The sequence below is a fragment of the Dipodomys ordii genome, unplaced genomic scaffold (genome assembly GCF_000151885.1).
Source record: "Dipodomys ordii isolate 6190 unplaced genomic scaffold, Dord_2.0 Scaffold1, whole genome shotgun sequence".
Classification (NCBI taxonomy): Eukaryota; Metazoa; Chordata; class Mammalia; order Rodentia; family Heteromyidae; genus Dipodomys; species Dipodomys ordii.
Window position 1 is genome coordinate 43,264,522 of NW_012267217.1, and position 20,185 is coordinate 43,284,706.

The 20,185-nt window shown below is 40.9% G+C and overlaps 1 protein-coding gene across 2 annotated transcripts in view; it reads right to left on the reverse strand.

Annotated features, from left to right (window-relative positions):
- Nucleotides 1-19,701, reverse strand: part of Klf7 (Kruppel-like factor 7 (ubiquitous)) — an 88,004-nt gene extending 68,303 nt beyond the window's left edge. The window contains exons 1-2 of one of the 2 annotated variants that reach the window (XM_013028151.1): nt 19,661-19,701; nt 19,222-19,461 (exon numbers count right to left, since the gene is read on the reverse strand). In XM_013028151.1, the coding sequence (XP_012883605.1) occupies nt 19,222-19,323 (102 nt within the window). In that variant the 5' untranslated portion in view covers nt 19,324-19,461; nt 19,661-19,701. Of the gene's footprint in view, nt 1-19,221; nt 19,462-19,660 lie in introns of those variants that run through there. The other variant, XM_013028238.1, reaches the window with a different exon arrangement.
- Between the last annotated feature and the right edge of the window lie 484 nt (nt 19,702-20,185).

Sequence of the window (20,185 nt, forward strand, 5' to 3'; positions counted from 1 at the left end):
GGAGGAGGAGGAGAAGAAGAAGAAGAAGAAGAAGAAGAAGAAGAAGAAGAAGAAGAAGAAGAAGAAGAAGAAGAAGAAGAAGAAGAAGAAGACAACGACAAAATGAAGTGCATGGCTCACTCATCTCCCACTCCCTCTGTCCCCCTGAGAGGCTTTACTCTGTCCCCTCCATGAAGGAAACATAATGGGGCCAGGACACAGTAACCTCACTATGCAGCACACACTTGGCCACTTGTGATCAGTCCACAGGCAAGAACAGATTGGGAATGAGTATGTTGGATGAAATTGCACTTGCCTAAATCATCCAACCTGGGATTTGATCTTGCCTACCTGGTTCCATATCTGTCTTCTCAGTTAGGTCATGGGGAGAGAGAGGACAAGTTCATTTATTGGCCCAACTGAAAGAGCAGCAATTATAATCATAGATAATCATTATTGGTCCAAATTACTGATCTACTTAAGTTAACACAGGACTTTCAGAAAATATAAGCATAAGAAAACATACCTCTTTCCTTATTGCATTTCCTGGATTTTTCTTTACAAATTAAAAGTAATGATCCCACAGGAAGGTCAAAGGAATTTAAGCATGACAAAAAAAAGTGATAATCAGCTGGGAAGGTGGCTCAGTGGTAGTAGAGTGCTTACCTTGTAGGCATGAGGCCCTGGGTTCGATTCCTCAGCACCACATAAACAGAAAACGCAGGAAGTGGCACTGTGGCTCAACTGGTAGAGTGCTAGCCTTGACTTAAAGAGCTCAGGGACAGTGCTCAGGCCTAGAGTTCAAGCCCCACGATGGTCAAAAAAAAAAGTTATAATCTTTTCTTTTTCACACAGTACCCTCCTCTAAACTGTCAATAAATGCTTATGTATACATATATTAACATATATACATAATATAATATGTACATCTAATAAATATCAGCACATATAATTGGCATTTAATTCCTCTTTTTCCATTTCCCATTTACATAGAATGTAGTATTTTTTTTTTTAATTTACCAGCTGAAAAACATCTCAGGTATATGGAAGCCTGGTCAGGGAAGGCCAGGATGCTTCTCTCCTCTCCCTCCTCTTCTTCCCCATAAAGATTCCACCCCTTTTTCTGTGTATTTCTCCTACTATGTGCATTCCAGTCCCTTAGATGAAGTTCCCCACAAAGGAAGTAAGACTTAGGAAGACTGCTTAAGATGTCATCTTTGCTGAGTGAAGGCTACAGGGCTCTGTATTATTTTTACAATTTCCTGTGAGTCTACATTTCAAAATATAAAGTTCTTTTAAATAAATGAAGTCAATGCTCCATGAGAAAAGGCACAGTGGAGAAACCCTAACATGAGAGAAAGGGGAATAATTAATTAATGATGGCAAAAGTCTTCCATAATACAGTGTGCTGAATACAAGCAGCACAAGCTCCTGACTTGTCTGCTTCCACGGTCTCCTGAGGCCAGGCTGGTAACATCAGCCAGTTTTTGAAATGTTCTAGGACACGTTTGATTTTCTTTAAAGACCAAAGCAATGTTTTCCAATAAAGCCAACTATTGTGAACTTGGAATGTTACCATTTCATCTGAAGCATTTTATGTTCTTTTTAATAGTTGAGTACGGTTTTTTTTTAATTTTACCCTCTTTTAAAAAATCAAAACTAAACCTTAAAAGTACATAAATATTTAATTTTGCAGAGAAAGGTATGGCTTACCAGATGGAAAATCTATCCAACTCATGATCTCAAAGCATTTTATGGCCACACTTCCCTGCAAATCACATTGATGGCAAAAACCCAGCCACATACTCAAGTGCTTGTCACATTCCTAACCCCAGAATCAAATTGCTCCTGTGGGAAAGTGAAACAAAGATATGTCTGAAGAAATCCCTATACAAGTGGGTCAAGAGGCCAACATGGGTCCCTCTTCACTTCCATGATTCCTCCATAAGCTGACCTCATGAAAGTCTAGAGCCAAGGCTAGAGACAACTGTGAACTTCAGAGCCCCCACATGATTCAACCTAGAGCCTAGGTGGGCAGACAGAGCAAGAAAACCCTTGGCCATAGCCCTGGATTTTCACTCTGAATGGATTTATGAAGACAGAGCTATTCACCCCCAAAAGTTAGACGAAATAAGGTGTTGAGAACCAACCCATGATGGTTTTTTGACATATTCAATATTTTTATTGTGATTTTTTTTGAGGACTTGAGATTTTAAAGCATCAGACTTTTAACTTCTCTTGAAAAACCAAACGATCTGTCAACAGCTTTTTACATTCCTTTAGAACAGCATTTCTAAGAGTCAAATGACAGCTACTCCTTTAAATGGTGTCTATCCTTACATTTCGAGTCCACACTACTCTCTACTGCCTTACATCCTTCCTGTTCCACTCCCTGACACTGCCAGACTGGTCCCCAGTTGCCATCTTCATGACTCTTCTTCTGACTTTTCCTTTGCTAATATCTAATTGGAAGGCTGGAATGCAGGTGATATGGGGAAATCTTTTATCACCCCACTATCCTCATTCTATTTTCCATTCTTGAAGTTCTGGGTGCCTTTAAAATATTATACATCCAGTCTTTACACATGTTCTTTAATGTCCTTCTTGTTCAAGGCCATAAGAAGTAAGGAATGTCTCTTACCACACAATTCATTGCTGCATTCATAGCTTCCGTCCTCCCAAGGACTGAAAAAATCTGTCTTTTGCCCAACTGTACCCATTCTTGTTGATTTCTGAGTCAAAAATAAGAAACTGATGGGTTTCTTTTCCTACCTTGGGTGTTGTTAATAATTTTCTGGAGAGAAAAATTAAAAACACTTTCAAAGCGACACCCTCCCTCAAGCTGTCAGTCTCTCTCCAGGAGGCTCTGCCTTTGTCTTCTAACCTAGCTATCCATTTTTCTAGCTCTATCATGCTGAGGTTCTGCAGGGGTGCCAGACTCCCATCAAGAAGGGGACATTCCCAGGGGTGCCTATATCTGCTCTACTGGAAATGCTTTCAAGAGATTGGCAACAATCCATCCTGGTTTTCTCTTGTGCTCATCTTGGCTCAGGCCCGCTGTGGGGTGGTCTATTGTGGACAGAGAACTCACCCTCTTGCCACGTCATTGATGACAGGAAGACATCCAGAGAGCCTCTAGGGACAGAGATCAGATGAATGCTGTGTTCTCCAGTGCTACGGGTAACATCACTGCATAAGAGTGTACTTCGTACTTGACACCTGAGTTCTAAAATTCTTTTCAGTCGGGCACATGTCTTACCCAGCAGCATCATCAATGAAGAGTTCCTGAGGTTTGGGCAACTCAGCAAATGTAACCCTCTAAGAGTCCAACCTCCCTTCCTACTAGCAGTTACTCCATACCAAGGCTGTCTCTAGCTGAAATAGAGTTTACACCCCAGAGAGCCACATGCTTCTCTGTCACTCTATCCCCAGTGTGGAATAACCTGGGGATAAACCCAGGACTTCCTATCCAGGCAAGTCCCCATCTTTTTCTCAGTATGTGACAGAGCACTGTGAATGAGTCAGCCACACACACTTCCACTTTCAGATGCAAAGTGTCCCCAAAGCTCTCACTTCCACCCCCAATCCTATACTTTCTTCATCCCTGGGTACCACTGCCACCACAGACACGCGCACTCACGCACACATACGGTATCATCCTTATCTAGAAGTTCTGACATATTATCTTCTACAAACTCATCTTAGTTTCCTCAAAATGTAGTTGAAAGCTAGCATATATACGAGAAATTAGCAAGTTTTATGTCCATTTAGGCAACCAGTAGGACATTTCCAAAGACCCCTGCTTAAAGCACCAGTCACAGCCCTAAATGAACAGGAAGCTCCTAAGTTTCTGCAAAGGAAATAACAGAAATCATAAAAAAGAAGAAAGCCAACAAAAGGTATTAGTTTAAAGCTTAAAGCCAAAGCATCTCCAACCACAGAACATAGAAGCAGTAACTCTGTATAGCACATGACAGTTTACAAAGCACTTTCACATATCCATGTATTATTTGATTATAACAATCCTATTATTATAATCCCTGCATTCCAGATGGAAAAAGACAGTTTAGTATTTCGCCCTGGTTTATATTTACAAAGTCAAGACTAAACTCCACATTTTCTGATGCCAAATCCCTTCAATTTCCCACAACACTAGTGACTTCGGTTACATTCCCCCTTCACACATTTTTACCAACTCAGTCTTCCATCTGCACAATTATTTCCCTGCTTTCAGTTTTCACTTACCTTTACAGAATCGCATGTGTTTTATTTTCTTTTATTGTATTTGCTACAAATGTCTATTAAAAGGAGATAACAAAAAAATTAAAGACAATAAAACCTTATTTGAACTTCTAAAGCCTGTCAGAAGCTCAGGGTCTGAAACCGATTCTCGTGAATGAAAAGAATCATAATAATCAGAGGAAAGGGAGGGAGGTAGTAGGAAGGGAAGAATGAGACTTCCTTGAGTTTCGAAGGATGGAAGGAACTAAAAATGAAATGAGACTGTCTTCCAAAGTGATTCTGTGTCATTTAACATGATGCTCACTAAGCCTGAGAACTGCAGCCCACCGTACAGGAAGCCTGGCTGTGAGCCATGCTGCACCATGCATTGTGCTAACATGAAAACACATGTAAAATACTGAAAGAGGGTCTCACAATTCTTAAGAGTACAATATTGGCTTGGATTTAATGATCCCTAAAGCTCAGGCAGGTTATTTACAAGTTGATAAGGAAGAGGAATGATTACAATGAAAGGTGGAATGCTCCTAAAGTTCTAATTCTTGTAAAATCCTGCAGATATAAAAGCTGGTGAAAAACAAGTAAGCGGGCCCATCCTAGGTCAAAGGATAACTGGTTTGTATTCTGCTTCTGTTTTGCAGGAAAAATTGTCTACCAACATTCTATATCCACTTAATGTTTGTCTTTATTCCCTTTTCTTTCTTCTTTCTTTTTCTCTTCCTTCCTTTCAAGAAACATTTTTCAGGAACATTTTTAATAGCTAATTCACACACAAGATAAATGTTTTTACAAACACAGAAAGAGAGAGAAAGAGAAGGGAGAGGGGAGGATAATAACCTTGGGTCTTCATTAGAAATCAGAATTTTTTCAAAAGAAAAATTTATCAGTGATTGGAAAAAAGGAAGAACACCTTACATTCAGCAAGTCAAAGAATGGCCTTTTTTTTTTGAAGCAGGAAAATAATGACCCTGAAAAATTCCCATCTGGTCAAGCTAAGTGATATAACCTTAGTCATATAAGGAAGCCAATATAAAAGAATAATTCTCTTAAGCACCCCTAATGTAGAATAGCATCCTGAAAGCATTAGAAAGTGAAGGCCAAGTACCTTACTGGCAGTTCTTGAAAGCCAAAGGTATGAAAACAGCAAAGTACTTGAGTCTCAGAAAAGTACTACACTATAATACCCAACATCACTTCCTCAGTGAAACAAGTCATATAAAACCCATTTCCACAAAAATAAAAATAATAAGCAGTTAAAGTAGTTGTGGAACTCTATGCAATATTCTTCAATGTCAGATTGAGAAAATCCCCCAACTGCTTATGTGTTTTTCTTACACACACACACACACACACACACACACACACACACACACACACACACACACACACAAAGGGTTTCCCCACCACTGATTGCTGGTGGCAAAAGAAACCATGACAGTGGTGATCTTTTTTGTTAATGAAGGCTAGCTGAGGGGGGGTTAGTATTGTTCCCTTTTATAATCACTTAGACCAAGAAGAGGCTACATACTCAGGAAACTCAGCTAGTTTCCAAGTTGGAAAATGTTGCAAATACCAATAAAGAATGAGCATGCTCAAGTGCAACTGCTCAGCCCAGGCAGGGGGAGGGATGAGCCAGATGGTCTTTTCCATCCCAGATTTCCATGATCTACAACAGAACCTGGATGACTAGGAAAAAGTGAGATGCAATTTGGAACTTGCTTTATAAAATAGCTTGCCAAACAAAGACATTCAACAAGATGGAGAAGGCAAGAAAGAAATGAAAACGGACTGTGGATGAGAGCACTGAGCAAGCAAGCTTCAAATAGTGATGGAGGAGTTAAAAGTTGTCCCCCGTACAAGTTGTTTTGGAGGGAAAGGTAGCTAGTTGCTAGTCTGGAGGGGTCACAAACACAAATGCATGCGCCATGAGCCAGAAATGCAAAAACAAAGGAAGATAAAAACAGTGGAGATGAGGTTAATTGAGGAGTACATGATAGTGTCTAAAAGCATTTAAGAAGAAAATTGAAATATGTATGCCAGCCAAGTAATACACATCTTCAAGCCTAAAAGCTTCCTGCTTATATCTCTGATAATCTCACTGCTTCTATGTCCCCACAGTATACATTAGGAAATTAAGGAGCAGAGAAATCACTTCAGTGGACAGAAGCACAGAAGGGCTGTCATATGTGGTGGAGGCAAAGTGCTAGGATTGTGTTACATGTTGACATGAAGTTAAATAGGAAAAAAATGCAATAACATGAAAGAGAAAGTCCTCTCTGCATGCTTTCTGATGCAACTATTCTAAGTTCATGCAGCTTATTTTTTTCAAGAACAAATTAAATTCCTTTCTAGTTAAATATGAAGACATTATATTTAGTATATAATATTTTATATTTTAAGAGAGAAGATGAGGAACATTGTGCCTTTACTAAGAAAATAAAAATGGAAGGAAAAATAAAGAACTAAGTGGTCAGACTAAAACAACAGCAAGAAGCCTGTGAAGTCAGTTAAACTTGCAACAATAGATCTGAGTTAAGACATGGAAAAATTTTAAGCCCATGATTTCCATTTTACAGATAGGAAAAAGGAGACACTTATAAGAGTTGCTTTTGAAAATTCAGTTTGAATTTCATAAAATTCTTTTGTTATGTTGTAGGGCTCATAAGTCCCTTCTGGGTACTTGTCAAATAAGAGAAAATCTTTCCCATTCCTGAATATTAGTTCATGTACATTAAGAAAATTAACAGTCATAAGAATATTTTAAAAGTGTAATTCCAATGTAATGAGCTATATGAAGCAGTATGAAACCTTCCTAGGGAAGCTCAGACTTCCTTTTCCTGGTGTCTATATCTTTAAGAAAATAACAATGTGCAGAAGGAGGGCATGCAGTTTTTATACCAAGCCAGCACCTCTGAAATAAATCTCTCCATAGGTACTGGGATAAACCTTATAAAGGAAGTAATAATCTTTGAGTTTTATAGCAGCATATGCATGGTTCTGGCCCTCCCCCGCAAAAAAAAGAACCCTCCCAACATAAGCCTATCAAATGATTGCCTTTCAGAAGCCAATTCACAAACACCCTACTTTTATCACAGAAAGAATGTTCCTCGTGTATGTGAGTGCTTCCATTATGTCTTATTTGAAGGAGGAAAATGAAATAAAATTCCTATCTGAGATATTTATAGATCTCATAAAACCTGATTCACTCTCATAAGCTGCAGTAAGCCCAGTCATCGGGTAAGGCAGAAATGGCAGGTACAGTAACCAGTACTGTATTGTGTTATGTGTACCTAATTTTGACTCATAAAATAAAGTAAGATAAAATACAATAAAATAGAATAACTGCATGCTAGAAAGTTTAGTCATCAGCAATAGGTTGGACAAGCAGCTGTTAAGGATGTTACCCCTAGACCCAATTTATGAGGAAAATATATATCCTTCTAACTATTAGTGACTTAGTGAGAACTTCACCCATATGCAGAGAAAGGAATTCCACGTGCATATACCATGTCTACCTTACCATCTCTCATCCACCTTCTCTTAGATGCTCCAGGATCACTAAGACCTCCAAGAGACCATCCACAGTTTTTGAGAAAGAGAATTTTGTACTATTACTAAAAAGGCCCAGGGGTGAGGAAGGAACATTCAAATGGTTGCTATATTCCAAGACACTGAGTTAGAAAGCCACTTTTACAGGATATAATAACTCTTTCCATGGATGACAAATAGGACTCAAAGACTTTCAGTGACTTTCTCAAGGTTCCAGCTCTGCCTCCACGTAACTCTTGCACTGTAAAACACGGTGACCTTCAGCAGCATCTAGCACAGTCTAGTACATTTACAGATGAGAAAAGCAAAACCCAGAAAGCAGACAGACCAGTGAGCTGCTGAAATCTATATAAGTCCATTGACTGCCAGGCCACAACTTGGCTTCTGCCCTGTTGTCTCCTCTCTAACCAGAAGCCATTATAAATATGAAACTTAAAGAGTGTCGGGTAGCTTGCCTAATTTTGGATTCTAGCTCAACCTCTTGCATGCCATATAATTTTAGAAAAGCTAGTAAATAGCAGAAACCTCAATATTTCCATCTATAAAATAGGAATTAGCAAGATAGGTATTTCACAAGGTCACCATGAAGATGAAAGATAAGGATGCATATAAGGAACTCAAGGAGATAACCTTTAGGAAGCATATAGATTAGACATTATTGTGATGCTACAGAATGAATGGAAGAACAGCTAAGTGGAAAGGGGAAAGAGAAAAGTAGATTCTGCCACACGTTTTACACTAGTTCATTTTGTAGCCACAGTTAGACAACTTGCTTAATCACCCACTACCCCAATTTTCTCACCTCTGAGTGGGAAATTCTGTAATATCTGCCTGCTCCCTAGTTAACAGGAAGGATGTGTCAGTGTCAGGAGACCACAAGCAAAACACTCGTAGCCCATTATCAAACAATTATCAAAGTGCACCATGGGTGTTTGTCAGAAAAACATGAAAATTCCCATCATAGAACAAATAAGCTCTGAATCCATATTCAAGGAAGGAAGAACCTATTTTCAACATAGGATAAAGCCAAACAATCTTGGTACTTAGAAGCAAAATCAATGACTTGAGTCTGACATTAAGCAAGATCTCCAGCAGAATTCCCCCAGGAGAATCAACTCTGCCCATGAGCTTCCTCTCAGAAGCCCTCCTTCACAGGGCTCCAGGACAAGGCCTATAGTGACAATGTGAACAACCACTAAAACCTCAAAAGGTAGGGTCACACATAGGAAAGGTCTATTTCCACTTCTTTGTATGCTGAGCAAATTTGCTGCTTCTCCAAAAATAGATACCAACACTATGACCATTCCATTAAATTCCTGCTCACTGGGCTCTGGAAGGTGAATGTGACACTGGGGTCAAGAGCAGTCAGACACTCCCTTGCAGGAGAATTGCTTCACACTAATTGCCATTTTCACAGCTGGGTTGAGCTTTCCAAAAAGCATCCTTCAACCCTGAGCTCTGAGCTCCTCTCCTGATGGTCTCTCTTGCCAACCATACATACCCCCATCAAAGACAGCTTATAGATGAAAGGATGCCACTACAGGACCTAGAATTTTGCAAACAGCACAGTTTGAAAAAAAGGGGCATTTCTAAGGCTTCTTTGTAAAGATCACCACACGCCCACTGTCATTACCATAGGAGCCAAGCCTTCCATGGATTTGGAGGCTGTCTCCTTGCCTGAATGTGCCCAGCAGTGATTGTTCCACAGTTTATTTTTGTTCCTCTTACTAGAAAGATGATTCCTTTGAAATTCTTTATAAACAGAGCCTACTTCCTTAACAGTGTGGTCAGTAAAAAAAAAAATTTTAAATGGAGAGCTGGTACCTAAAACCTACCTGGTATCATCCAACAGATGTGCATGCACACATACATCTCTTTAAAACTATGGAGCAGTCTGAGTCCATGGAAAATTATGGCTGAGGACCTACTAAGAATTATTGAAAACACCACATGACTGAAGCTTAATGCCTAACACCACAAAGTTTCCAGAAATGGAATTTGACCAGGTTAAGCAAACCTGGAGTGGGTCAGAGGAAATATAAGCCAAAATGGACTGAGTTAGATGTTTTAAGGTGAGAGAAAGCAAAACACAGAGCATTTAGGCTGCTGCTGTTGACCAGTGAGCTGTGTGAACACCCGCCATCTCTGCTCTGCTTTGTTAGAAACCTCTGGCATAACTTAGCAAGTTACACAAGAAATTAAATATTCCAATATGAGGAAAAGAAGCCTGCTATAAGCTGTTGTACCATTGACCTTTTACTGGCCAATAGCTCAATGCTTCCATCTACATGTTGGAAGCACCAGGAAGCTATACAAATGCTGATGACTGCCTGCGTCTTTCCCAAAGGAATAATGATCTGCTTGTTCTGCAGTGCAACCACAACTGAGAACCACTACTAATAACATAGTCAAATCTTAAAACTTACAGTTGTAACATACTCTCCAAATAACTAATAAATCCCTATTGTACACAAGACTCTCCAAAAAGCATATTATATATTAAAAAGTGATCACCAGCCAGGCACCAGTAGCTCATATCTGTAATCCTAGCTACTCAGTAGCCTGAGATCTGAAGATGAGGGTTTGAAGCCAGCCCAGGCAGGAAAATCTCTGAGATTCTTAGATGAACCACCAAAAAGCCCTAAGTGGAACTGTGGTTCAAATGGTAGAGTGACAGCCTCGAGAAAAAAAAAAAAAAAGCTCAGGGTCAACACTCAGGCCCTGAGTTCAAGCTCTAGGACTAGTACCAAAAAAAAAAAAAAATAGTGATTAACAAAATCATAGCGAAAGCATCAACTTTTCTTTAACTCCCACAACCTATCTAAAAAAAGAAGAAAAAAAAAAGATGGTAGAGGGGAAAAGAGAGAGAGAGACGGAGACAGAGAGACAGAGAGAAACAATAGTCACTTAGGCTATTCTACAACACTAAAAATAAAAGGAAGTAAAAACTGCCAAGAGTGTAGAAATAGTAGCGATTACTGTTAGCTGAGGGTAAGGGAGAGCTTCTTGGAAGATGTGGCAACTATCTAAAGATTAAAGGATGGATAGAAGTTGGGCAAAGAGCAATGAATGAGAGGGGAAGGGGGACAGGACAGAGGAAAGGGAGAAGGTCACAGGAAAAAGTATACATAAAAACTCCTGCAAATAAACCCTCCATTCATTTAGATGGCATTTACTACCCATAAAAGTGGACAGCACTTAACAAACATTATGTAGGCTAAGTTTTTGAACACCTTGCCTCTTAGAATGACTGGCCTCATCCTATGTGTAGTGGGGAGCCTTGAACACCAGAGGTCTAGAGTGGCAGAAAGACAATTTCAGGGAAGTGACAGGATCTACCCATGGCAACAGCAGAGGGAACAGAAAGTTGAAAGAAGAATGCTGACATTCTACAGAAGCCAAGTCCATGGGACCTTGGACACTGATTTCACATTTTAATTCACAGGATTTTTGAAACTAGAACCTTTTATTTATTTATTTTTAAAATTAGATTCAGGGAAAACAAGAAGCCAAAGATAGCTGGTACACCCAACCTAGATTAAGAGAAGGACGGTTCTGTTATCAAATGAAATAAGGAAGCCAAGAAAAAGAAGAGATCACAGCAGAAATTGAAAAATGTAGACATTGAAACATACTCAGCTGTGGCAATGGTGAAGCAGTTCAAAATGCTTTTACCAATAGTAGCATATCTCAAATTAAACAAAGAAACAAACCAACAAAAAACCATGAACCTGAAAGGCAGGAAAATACCTACAGTTGAAGATAGCTCTGAGGAAATAAAGAATCCATAACTATTTGGGAAGGAAATTTCAATTTCTAAGATCTTAGAGGTAAAAGAGGACTGTAAGATGAATTGTAGGGGAGGATTTCCACCATCAGAACTAGCAGAGGTGATGAGGAGTTAGGAAGGACACAGGAGTGATTAGTAGGAAGTGTTGTGTAATTCAGGCCTGCTCCATCTTCCAGGACCCTCTACTAGGCTGGGTTCTTCATCCTGCTCTACTAGAGCATGCAGCATTTTGTTTTGTTCAAATTTATAAACTACCCTACTGCCCAGCCAACCCTCTGAAGAATTTTAACACATGTCAGGAAAGATTTTCATGAACTGGCACATAGATTGCTATTTCATACAGTTTGGTCAGGGTATCAAAAATAAAGTCATTTCACGTTTGCTGCTTTCTACATGAAACCCTAGCTCTACCTTCCATCCAACCCACACTACATACTCTTCCAGGTAACCTCCCTAGTCCCATTCCATTTGTTATTATTCAAATGGTGGTCCTTTAACCAGCTTTTCCTTTAACCAGTATAGTGTTTTCCAATTTAATATACATTATTAAAAGTGGGAAAGGGTCTACTGGCTAACATCTGTAATCCTAGCTACTCAGGAGACTGAGATCTAGGGATCAACCTTCAAAATCAGCCCAGGCAGGAAAGTCCTTGAGACTCTAATTTCCAATTAACTGCCCAAAAAGTTGGAAGTGGAGCTGTGGCTCAAGTGGTAGAGCCCTAGCCTTGAGCAAAACAAAAGCTCAGGGACAGCACCCAGTCCCTGAGTTCAAACCTCAGGATTGGCACACACACGTATGCTCGCGCGCGTACACACACACACACACACACACACACACACACAGTGGAAAAGGGGTTAAATTAAAGAAGTAAGGCATTTCTAAACTATTCATTAGCTTGGTCTAGAATCCAGGCAATTCCAAACTTGTATGTGCCAGTGTTCTTTTTTTAAAAATGGGGGTAGGGGTTTCTCTTTTGGGGATAGATGATAGCAGAGTATGAAGAATGAGTCTAAGCATATTCAAAAGCAGTAATGGGGAGCAAGAGAATTGATTTGGGCATCTGAAAAAAGCCCAGGGCTCTATAGGGATCAGTGTTAACATTAAACTGTGTGTCCTTGAAGAATTCAGTGCCTCCTCTGGCTTCAGCAGTCACTTGGTCGAACCCTAGTATTTTAGTGTTCAAAAAAAACAAGACCTTTTCAAGAGTTGAAATTCTAAGATGCTCTGTCCCTATTTTTGGTTCAAAGCTGAAGGCCTGACTTTCAATATGACCCTCAGGAAATGTCAATGAATCCATATTCAGAAATAGATATCATTGCATATGGTCCTACATTAATTATTTTAATTACCTCAAATCATTTCCGAATGACACAGACATAGATGCCATTTCCTGGCCATTATGGACATGTGAAGTCACACTTGCTCATCTGCCCTAAAAGTATCCAGCCCCCAATACATCCTTAGCTAAAAGTATGCCCACAATGGAACTCAGTAAATCTCTAATATGTCTTAATTTTTTAAAGTCATAACAATGTGAGCAAATACAGATATGTAAGGGGTCAGAGCCCATAAAACTTGATCCTTTTTTTTCAGTTATGTCCTATTTTTTACTTAATTTTAAACATGCTTTCTCTCCCCACTGCTGGTCAAGTTCCTACCAGGAATATTCTACCTCCAATTCACCTTTGCATCACTCAAACACAGTCCTTTGCATGAACAAGAACGTAAGAATGAGACTACTTTCTATATTTTTAATATAAATAAAGAAGATGCCACAAGGTGTCTGGTTCTATCTACTATCTCAACCAGGAATGGTATTCCTATGAAATCAGAGCCATATATCTCAAGCACACCAACATTAGACTCACACCAAGAGCTACTGGTGACACTCCATTGTAGCATGTATATATCAAGGATATGAGTCCTCTGACAGATAACAGAAGAGACATACTACATTTAAAAGACCACTTTCTTAGAATCAGACCAAATATCAGGAGAGGAAATTACAAAGGTTTCAAGGAAATAGAAACAGTTCTGCCAATTAACAGGAGGAAATATGGACAAGGTAGGGAGGAGCAAGATGATGATAAAAGCTTGTGCGAATGGTAGCAGACTTTATTTTGGAAAGATTTAAGAAGTAGTGTTTCTCCTGTGGATGTCCTAAAATGGGCATACAATGAAAGGAGGGATACTATTTAAGGTGTCAATGTTACATGTCACAATAATGACTATACCATTTAGTAGCTGTAGGGTTTTCTAGTCATTATTAGACTAGGCAGGAGCCAGCAATTTGGGTTTCAATTACCTGTTTAGGCTATGTAAACATTTGGTTGATTTGGGAGAACAAAAGGATTTACAGAAGACTAAATCTCTACTCTTCATCCACCTGGCACTGCTCAAGTTGGGAGCTGTCCTAAACTTTCAGCAAATTCCAATTCCAACACAATGTGCTAACTGATGGAGAGAGTGAACCAGAGTCACACAAATGCAGTCTCTGCATTTGCCAGTCATGATTCCAGCAAGGGTGATTATAAATCCATTACACACTATTATAAACTGCAAAGATTGGGGCATCTACTAACTGGACAAGTATCAGAACAACTATGCTACTATTATGAGCCAGCCAGCTACTATTATGCTGCTCTGGACTGGCCAGAGTAAACTATTCTTTCCTTAATAGGCACAAAGTGATGAAGAGGACTGCAATGCTTCTACTCAAAAAGCTAAAATATTGGGTTTCTCTGAAGAGAGAAAAATTAGGAGATTCATAAGAGAATGGCTATTAAAAGCTCCATTAAGACCCTCTCTAAACTATCCTCATTTAAGTGGAGAGGGAAATTAGCCCCTATAGGCATTTATATTTAGAATGGGCTCGGAAAGAGGAAGAGCTCACATTTGAACACTTAAGGACTCTAACATGCCCATCCATAAATCATTTCAAGGCAAGGCTGTCACCCTGTATCTTCTGCAATGCCTCTGAAATAGATGGGACCCCAAAAATCTCATTCTCCCCAGGACAGGGAGTAGGGTGTGAAGTCCATGAAGAACAAAGAATCATAGTCATCATTTACCCCTACTAAGAACAGATGTAGTAAATACATATATCTCTTCATTGAAATCTTCACTTACTTTCAATACCAACTGTAGACAGGTAAAGGGAATGATAATGTTTGAGGGCCCCCCAGATCTGTACAAAGATGTGCCTATTAAAAGAACATAGAAACAAATCTATTGAAAAAGAATGAAGTATGTGACTTCATATGCTTTCATTTTTAAAGCTGCATTTATTTATCTAGTGGTGCATCTTTATACAGAAAAGGCTGGATAACAGGGGCAGGGGAAGTTCTAATTGTTTTAATCTACCTTTTTTCTACCAAGACACTATTTCAAAGTTATAAAAAAAAAGAGGTTTACAGAAACTGGAAAACACACACACACACACACACACACACACACACACACACGAGAAACCAGCTATTTTATCCTTTCAGCATGGTAACCAAGGCTCCTTTGTGTCTACAAAATTCTCAGGGTGGTGCTATTGCCAAGAAATTCTAATTCATGACAAGGTTTTCTACAAATTGGGGATAGTGGCAAACCTGCGGATGGGCAGATCTCACAGTTTGCTTTGTCTTTCTGGCTGAGACAGCACTTGGGTGCTCAGGCCTTAGAGGCAATGCAAAGGCAAGATCATATAGAAGGAAAAGCAGCGTGGTTCACTGAGCAAATCCCATCCTAAGTACCACGAGCCTGTTCTTGGAAGGCAACCACTTCTGCAGGTTTCCCCCTAGAGATGCTTCACACCAAAAGCCCTTAAATATAAAACGTCTCAGGGTGCCTGCAACCAAGATGAAATAGCAACGTTATGGGGACACTTTAGTCCTTAGAGTAGCCAACTATGCCATTAGTTTAAAACAATGGGGGAATGGAGGAGGAGGGAAGAAGGTTCTATGATTTATTTATTTGTTTCCAGTAGCAGTGGAAAATTTTCTCCAAGCCAAAGAGAGGCCTGAAACTGACCCTATTTGCCAATTATGAATCAGCATTAACTATGAGCATAATTCCATAAGATTATTCAAGTAAACATGATAAGCTCCTCTATGACATGAAGCAAAGTTAAGTCCCAAAGAGACTCAGAGCATCATGACTCGACCTGAACTCATGAGATAGGAGGCTAGGAAAAATAAATATATAAAAATTCTAAGAGTCTTTGTATAGTCTAGAAAGAAAGAGCTAAGAGGATTGTATCAAATCTGCATTTTTTTGTCTGTTTTTTTTTTCAAGTCAGCATTGGGAGCAAAGAGTCATAACTTCTCTTAATAACAAAAGTCATGAATGGGTCTCCCTTTAGCTAGCGTCAAATGGTACAATATAATCTATTCCAGCTTGGGTTGTATTCTTGACATTTTCCTTTTTTTTTTTTTTTTTTGCTCAGATAGCTTTTGGAAAATTTCCTGCAAGTTTCCAAAGAGCTTAAAGCTGGTAGCCTTAAGAGTTGTGTCAGCTGAATTCCATAAAATAATAGACCACATAAGCAGAGTGTAATTTACAGTTATATGACAGGCAGAGATGATATTACTTGGGCCAAGTGCTTAAGTATGCAGTCAGAGTCCAAGGATGAAGAGCTGTTAATGTGGGATGTCCATTTGGGTTTTAAAATTACACCAGCAATGATTTCCGGAGTTGGAGCTATATGTAGCTAAGGCATCGCTGCCTGAAAATCCAATGTCAAAATGATGATCTCCACGACAGGAGTTGGCCCTGTCACAAGCTCAGTGACACAGGAAATTATCTCATATACTAAGTATGAAATAAAATCCACAAACAATTCATCCTCAATTTTTCGAATACACATATTTAAGGTTTATCATCCAAGCCACTCTTCTCTAGACACCAAATCAGATTATTGAGATCTTGGTTTTTCACTCATTTCCCGGAGGCCAGGTACATTGTTCATTTTAAGAAGAACATTTAATAATTACTCCTTGTTTGACCTCTAAAATCTGATTATCCCACAGCAGCAGAAGACTTTCTCCAGCCTGGGTTTTCTTGTAGCAACCCTCTTGAGCTGTTTTGAGTAAAGAAGTCTCAAAATTTCACCATCTGATGGTTGATTGTGAACCAACAGTTGCGTATAGCCATCATCACTCAGAAGAGGCAAGGGGATGGGGGTAGGGAGAGGAAGGAAGAGATGAAGGCTGAAGGTTTTGAAATCAGTGTGAACTTGGGAGTTTGGGCTACCTTTATATAGAGCAGTTGGAAGGAGAGATTCCGGAGCAAAATCAGAGTGGAATCTTATTTACAAGTGTTTGCGTACAAGTTGTGCTTCAGTCTGAACTATGAGTGTGCCTCTGAAATAATTTGAAAGATCTTAAGGTGAGAGTGGTTGGCAATTGGAGAAGATTAAGACAATAAGTAAGAACGGAGTTCAGAAAGAACATACCTCTGCCTGCAAATAGAAACTAAGCTTGAGATTCCTTGCAGGAAGGGGAGGGGGAAGAGCTTGTGAGGAAACAGCAAAGATGGCTTGTGAGGAAACAATAGATCTAACACATCCACTAATTGTCAAGCCAATGATGTCTCTGCAGATGTAGAGTTTCTCCAGGATGGTCTAGCTAGATCTAGAAAAGCAGGTTTCCTCTGGAGAAACTGTTCTCCAAAGCAGGCTTTACTACTCTGAAAACTTGAACCAAAACAAAGTTGTGTGATTCATCAGGAGGGAACGTTGTAACAAATAAAGCCAACTTTCTTCCCTCCAACACTGCTTAACAGTCACAAACAAGAGCTGCCTGGGGCAGGCTGACTACATCAACAGATTCCCTTCCCTAACCTGTCTAGACAGTTGTTAATATGCAATGATTGGACACCAGTGCACTGGTGGGCTGATGGTGTGAAATGAAGGCTGTTTAGAAAATGAAATTCTGACAACATTTTGGTTTAATTAGCATGCAAAATAAAAGGAGTCAAAGAGATCCAGTGAGACCCTTCATGAGATACAGTCTTATGAAGGATGAGGGGAAAGATGCATTGAAGAAATGTTCTGTGCTAAAAATATATGAACTGTGCATGTGTTGAGAAACCTAAGAGTTGAGAGTATTTGCCAGCATCTTGGGACAGGAATGCATGCGTGGACACACAGAGACACCAGAGGCCAATACCTGGAGGAAAACTCCAGCTTCTAGTCAAACAGCTTCTAGTCAAAAGAGAACAACAACTAGTAACAATGGTACAGTCAATTGGCTTTGTCACAGGCTCCTTCTACTAAAAAAATCCCCCAAAACCAAAAACCCCAAAAACAAACAAACAAGAAAACCCCACAAACCCTAAAATCCTCTTCTTACAGCAGCAACTGTTTATATCCCAGCTTCAAGCTGACAAATCCTGCTTTGGATCCTGGCAGAGAAAATTCAGTCTTTCATTAGCCTTAACAAGCTGCTGACACTGAGCAGAGAAGTTACAGGATCAGCCACACACATCCTAGCACAGCCCTCCCCCAGGGCAAGCAGGTTTCTCTAGGACTGACAGAGCAAGTTCACCTTTCTGATGCACAAATCCCAACTGTCTTCCTGGACTTTCCATGGGGAACATCTTAGAGTTTTTAAATATGGAGCCCTTCCTCCCCCGCCCTCCCCCCCAACCCATCTTTCCTGCAGAATGTCCCCTTCAGCAGCTCCTAATCCATACTGGGGAAAACAAAAAACAAAAAAACACTGTTCTCCACAGAAGACCTACTGCTTTCCACTGACCAGCACTTTCTTTATTCCACTTCACAAAGCCCTGTGAACTTGTCCCCAAGCCCCACTTCATCCTAGCTGGGACTCCTAGCCAACTTGGCACCAGTGCCCTTCAGCATCCTTAGGAGTTTCTTAACTAGTCCACCAAGACAAAGTCAGAGGCACAGAAACACACACCACCTTTTGTCCAAAGGTTGGGCTCACAGCAAAGAGATCTCAAAGAAAGAAAAATAAAAGGGAAAGAAAGGAAAGGAAAAAAAAGAAACAAGGACAGAAGTAGAGGGTATTTTCTCTCTGGAGGCATTACCCTGGGGAAACCTACAATGCTTAGTCAGCCTGAGATAGATCAGTCCTTGTAGATATCCTCGGAGCATCTTTTGTCACTGGGCTTCTCTCCCTTCTGCCCACCTTGTAATCTCAAAAATCAAGCTCCTATTCTTTATTGATACTCGCTAATTACTCCGCTTTTCCCTTCCCCCAACTGACAGTTCTCAGCACCAGTTGAAATAGATAAACCTGATTTAGGTATCAAGTAGGTAGAACTCGTGCATGTAGGGAGGTGGTATCCTGTTAACCATCGCTCTTAAAGCCCCAAACCACCTCTCCACCCGGTTCCTCCGAACCCCAGAAGTTCTCCGGGTCTCTGATAGGGGACAGTGTGTGCGCAAGGATGTGTGTTGGTGACTGAAACGCAGGCAGTTCGGACCGGCTGCTGGGCTCGGCGCACCAAGGGGTTTAGGGGTGGGTGGAAAGGTAAGCGCATAGGACTGTTTCCAAAAACATTTTAAACAACGTACAGCCAGAAAGGGGAAAAATAGTACTAATAAATAATAATCAAACAAAAAAATGCAACCCAAAGCCCACACCAACGCAGCCCCTGCGTCTCCGCAGCCACCACACGATTTACACAAGTAATTTAAATCATTCACCTGCTGCCAGGTCTCCTCCAGGGATGGCAAAGCTGAGAAGTAGCCGGTGTCGTGGACAAGTTGTAGCTCCTGGAATATACTATAACTAGCCAACACGTCCATGCTGCTGCAGCCGGGCAAAACGGGAGGACAAACCCTCCCCCGAGCACAGTTGGGTCTGTTTGTTTGTCAGTCTGTCTGGCTCACCCCCCAAGAAGGCAGACATCCAGTGGCCCTTTTGTTTTGTTTTGTTTCAGTCAACTAAAAAGGAAAAAAAAAAATCAATGCAGGAGAGAGGGAGAAAGATGAGAGAGGAGAGAGCGAGTGGGGAGGATGGAGAGAGACGTCCAGCGTGTACAGTGCAGATGACTGCCAGGAAAAGGGGACTTCACGGGAGTAACAATTCCCTTCCAGGGTAATCACTCCAGCTCGTGGACCAGGAAGGGGGATGCAAACTCACTGACACGAAGCTGCCATCTATTTCTGCAGCGCTGTTCGCTCCTAATGCAATCTTTGCTCTTTATTTTGGGAGGTTGCATTTTTTTTCCCCTCTCCCTCTCGCGATCGCTCCTCTCCCCCACACCCCTTCCCTTCCCTCCCCACCCCCCACCCCATCCTTGCTAGTTTGTAGTCTCCCCACCCCCTCCCTCTTTTCTCCTCCTCCTGCTCTTCCCCCCCCCCTTCCCTCCCTCCCCAAACTCCCTCCCTCCGCCCGGCTCTGCGCGCAGCCGTGGGATTTCGGAGGAGGGCGTCCATTAGGCCGCGTGTGACCATGTAAGGTAAACAGGGGGCTCATGAAGTCACTGAGGACCAATAGGGAGCTCGGACCGGGCCCAGGGGCGGGGCCTGGCCCCAGCGGCAGGCTCGGATTGGCGCGCCGCGGATCTCCCTGCTGCCTTACAAGGCGGTGCGAGGCGAGCTATTTTTAGAGGGCTATATAAGGGGGCCGAGCCGGCGGCCTGGCGGCCGGGGAGCGCCAGCGCCG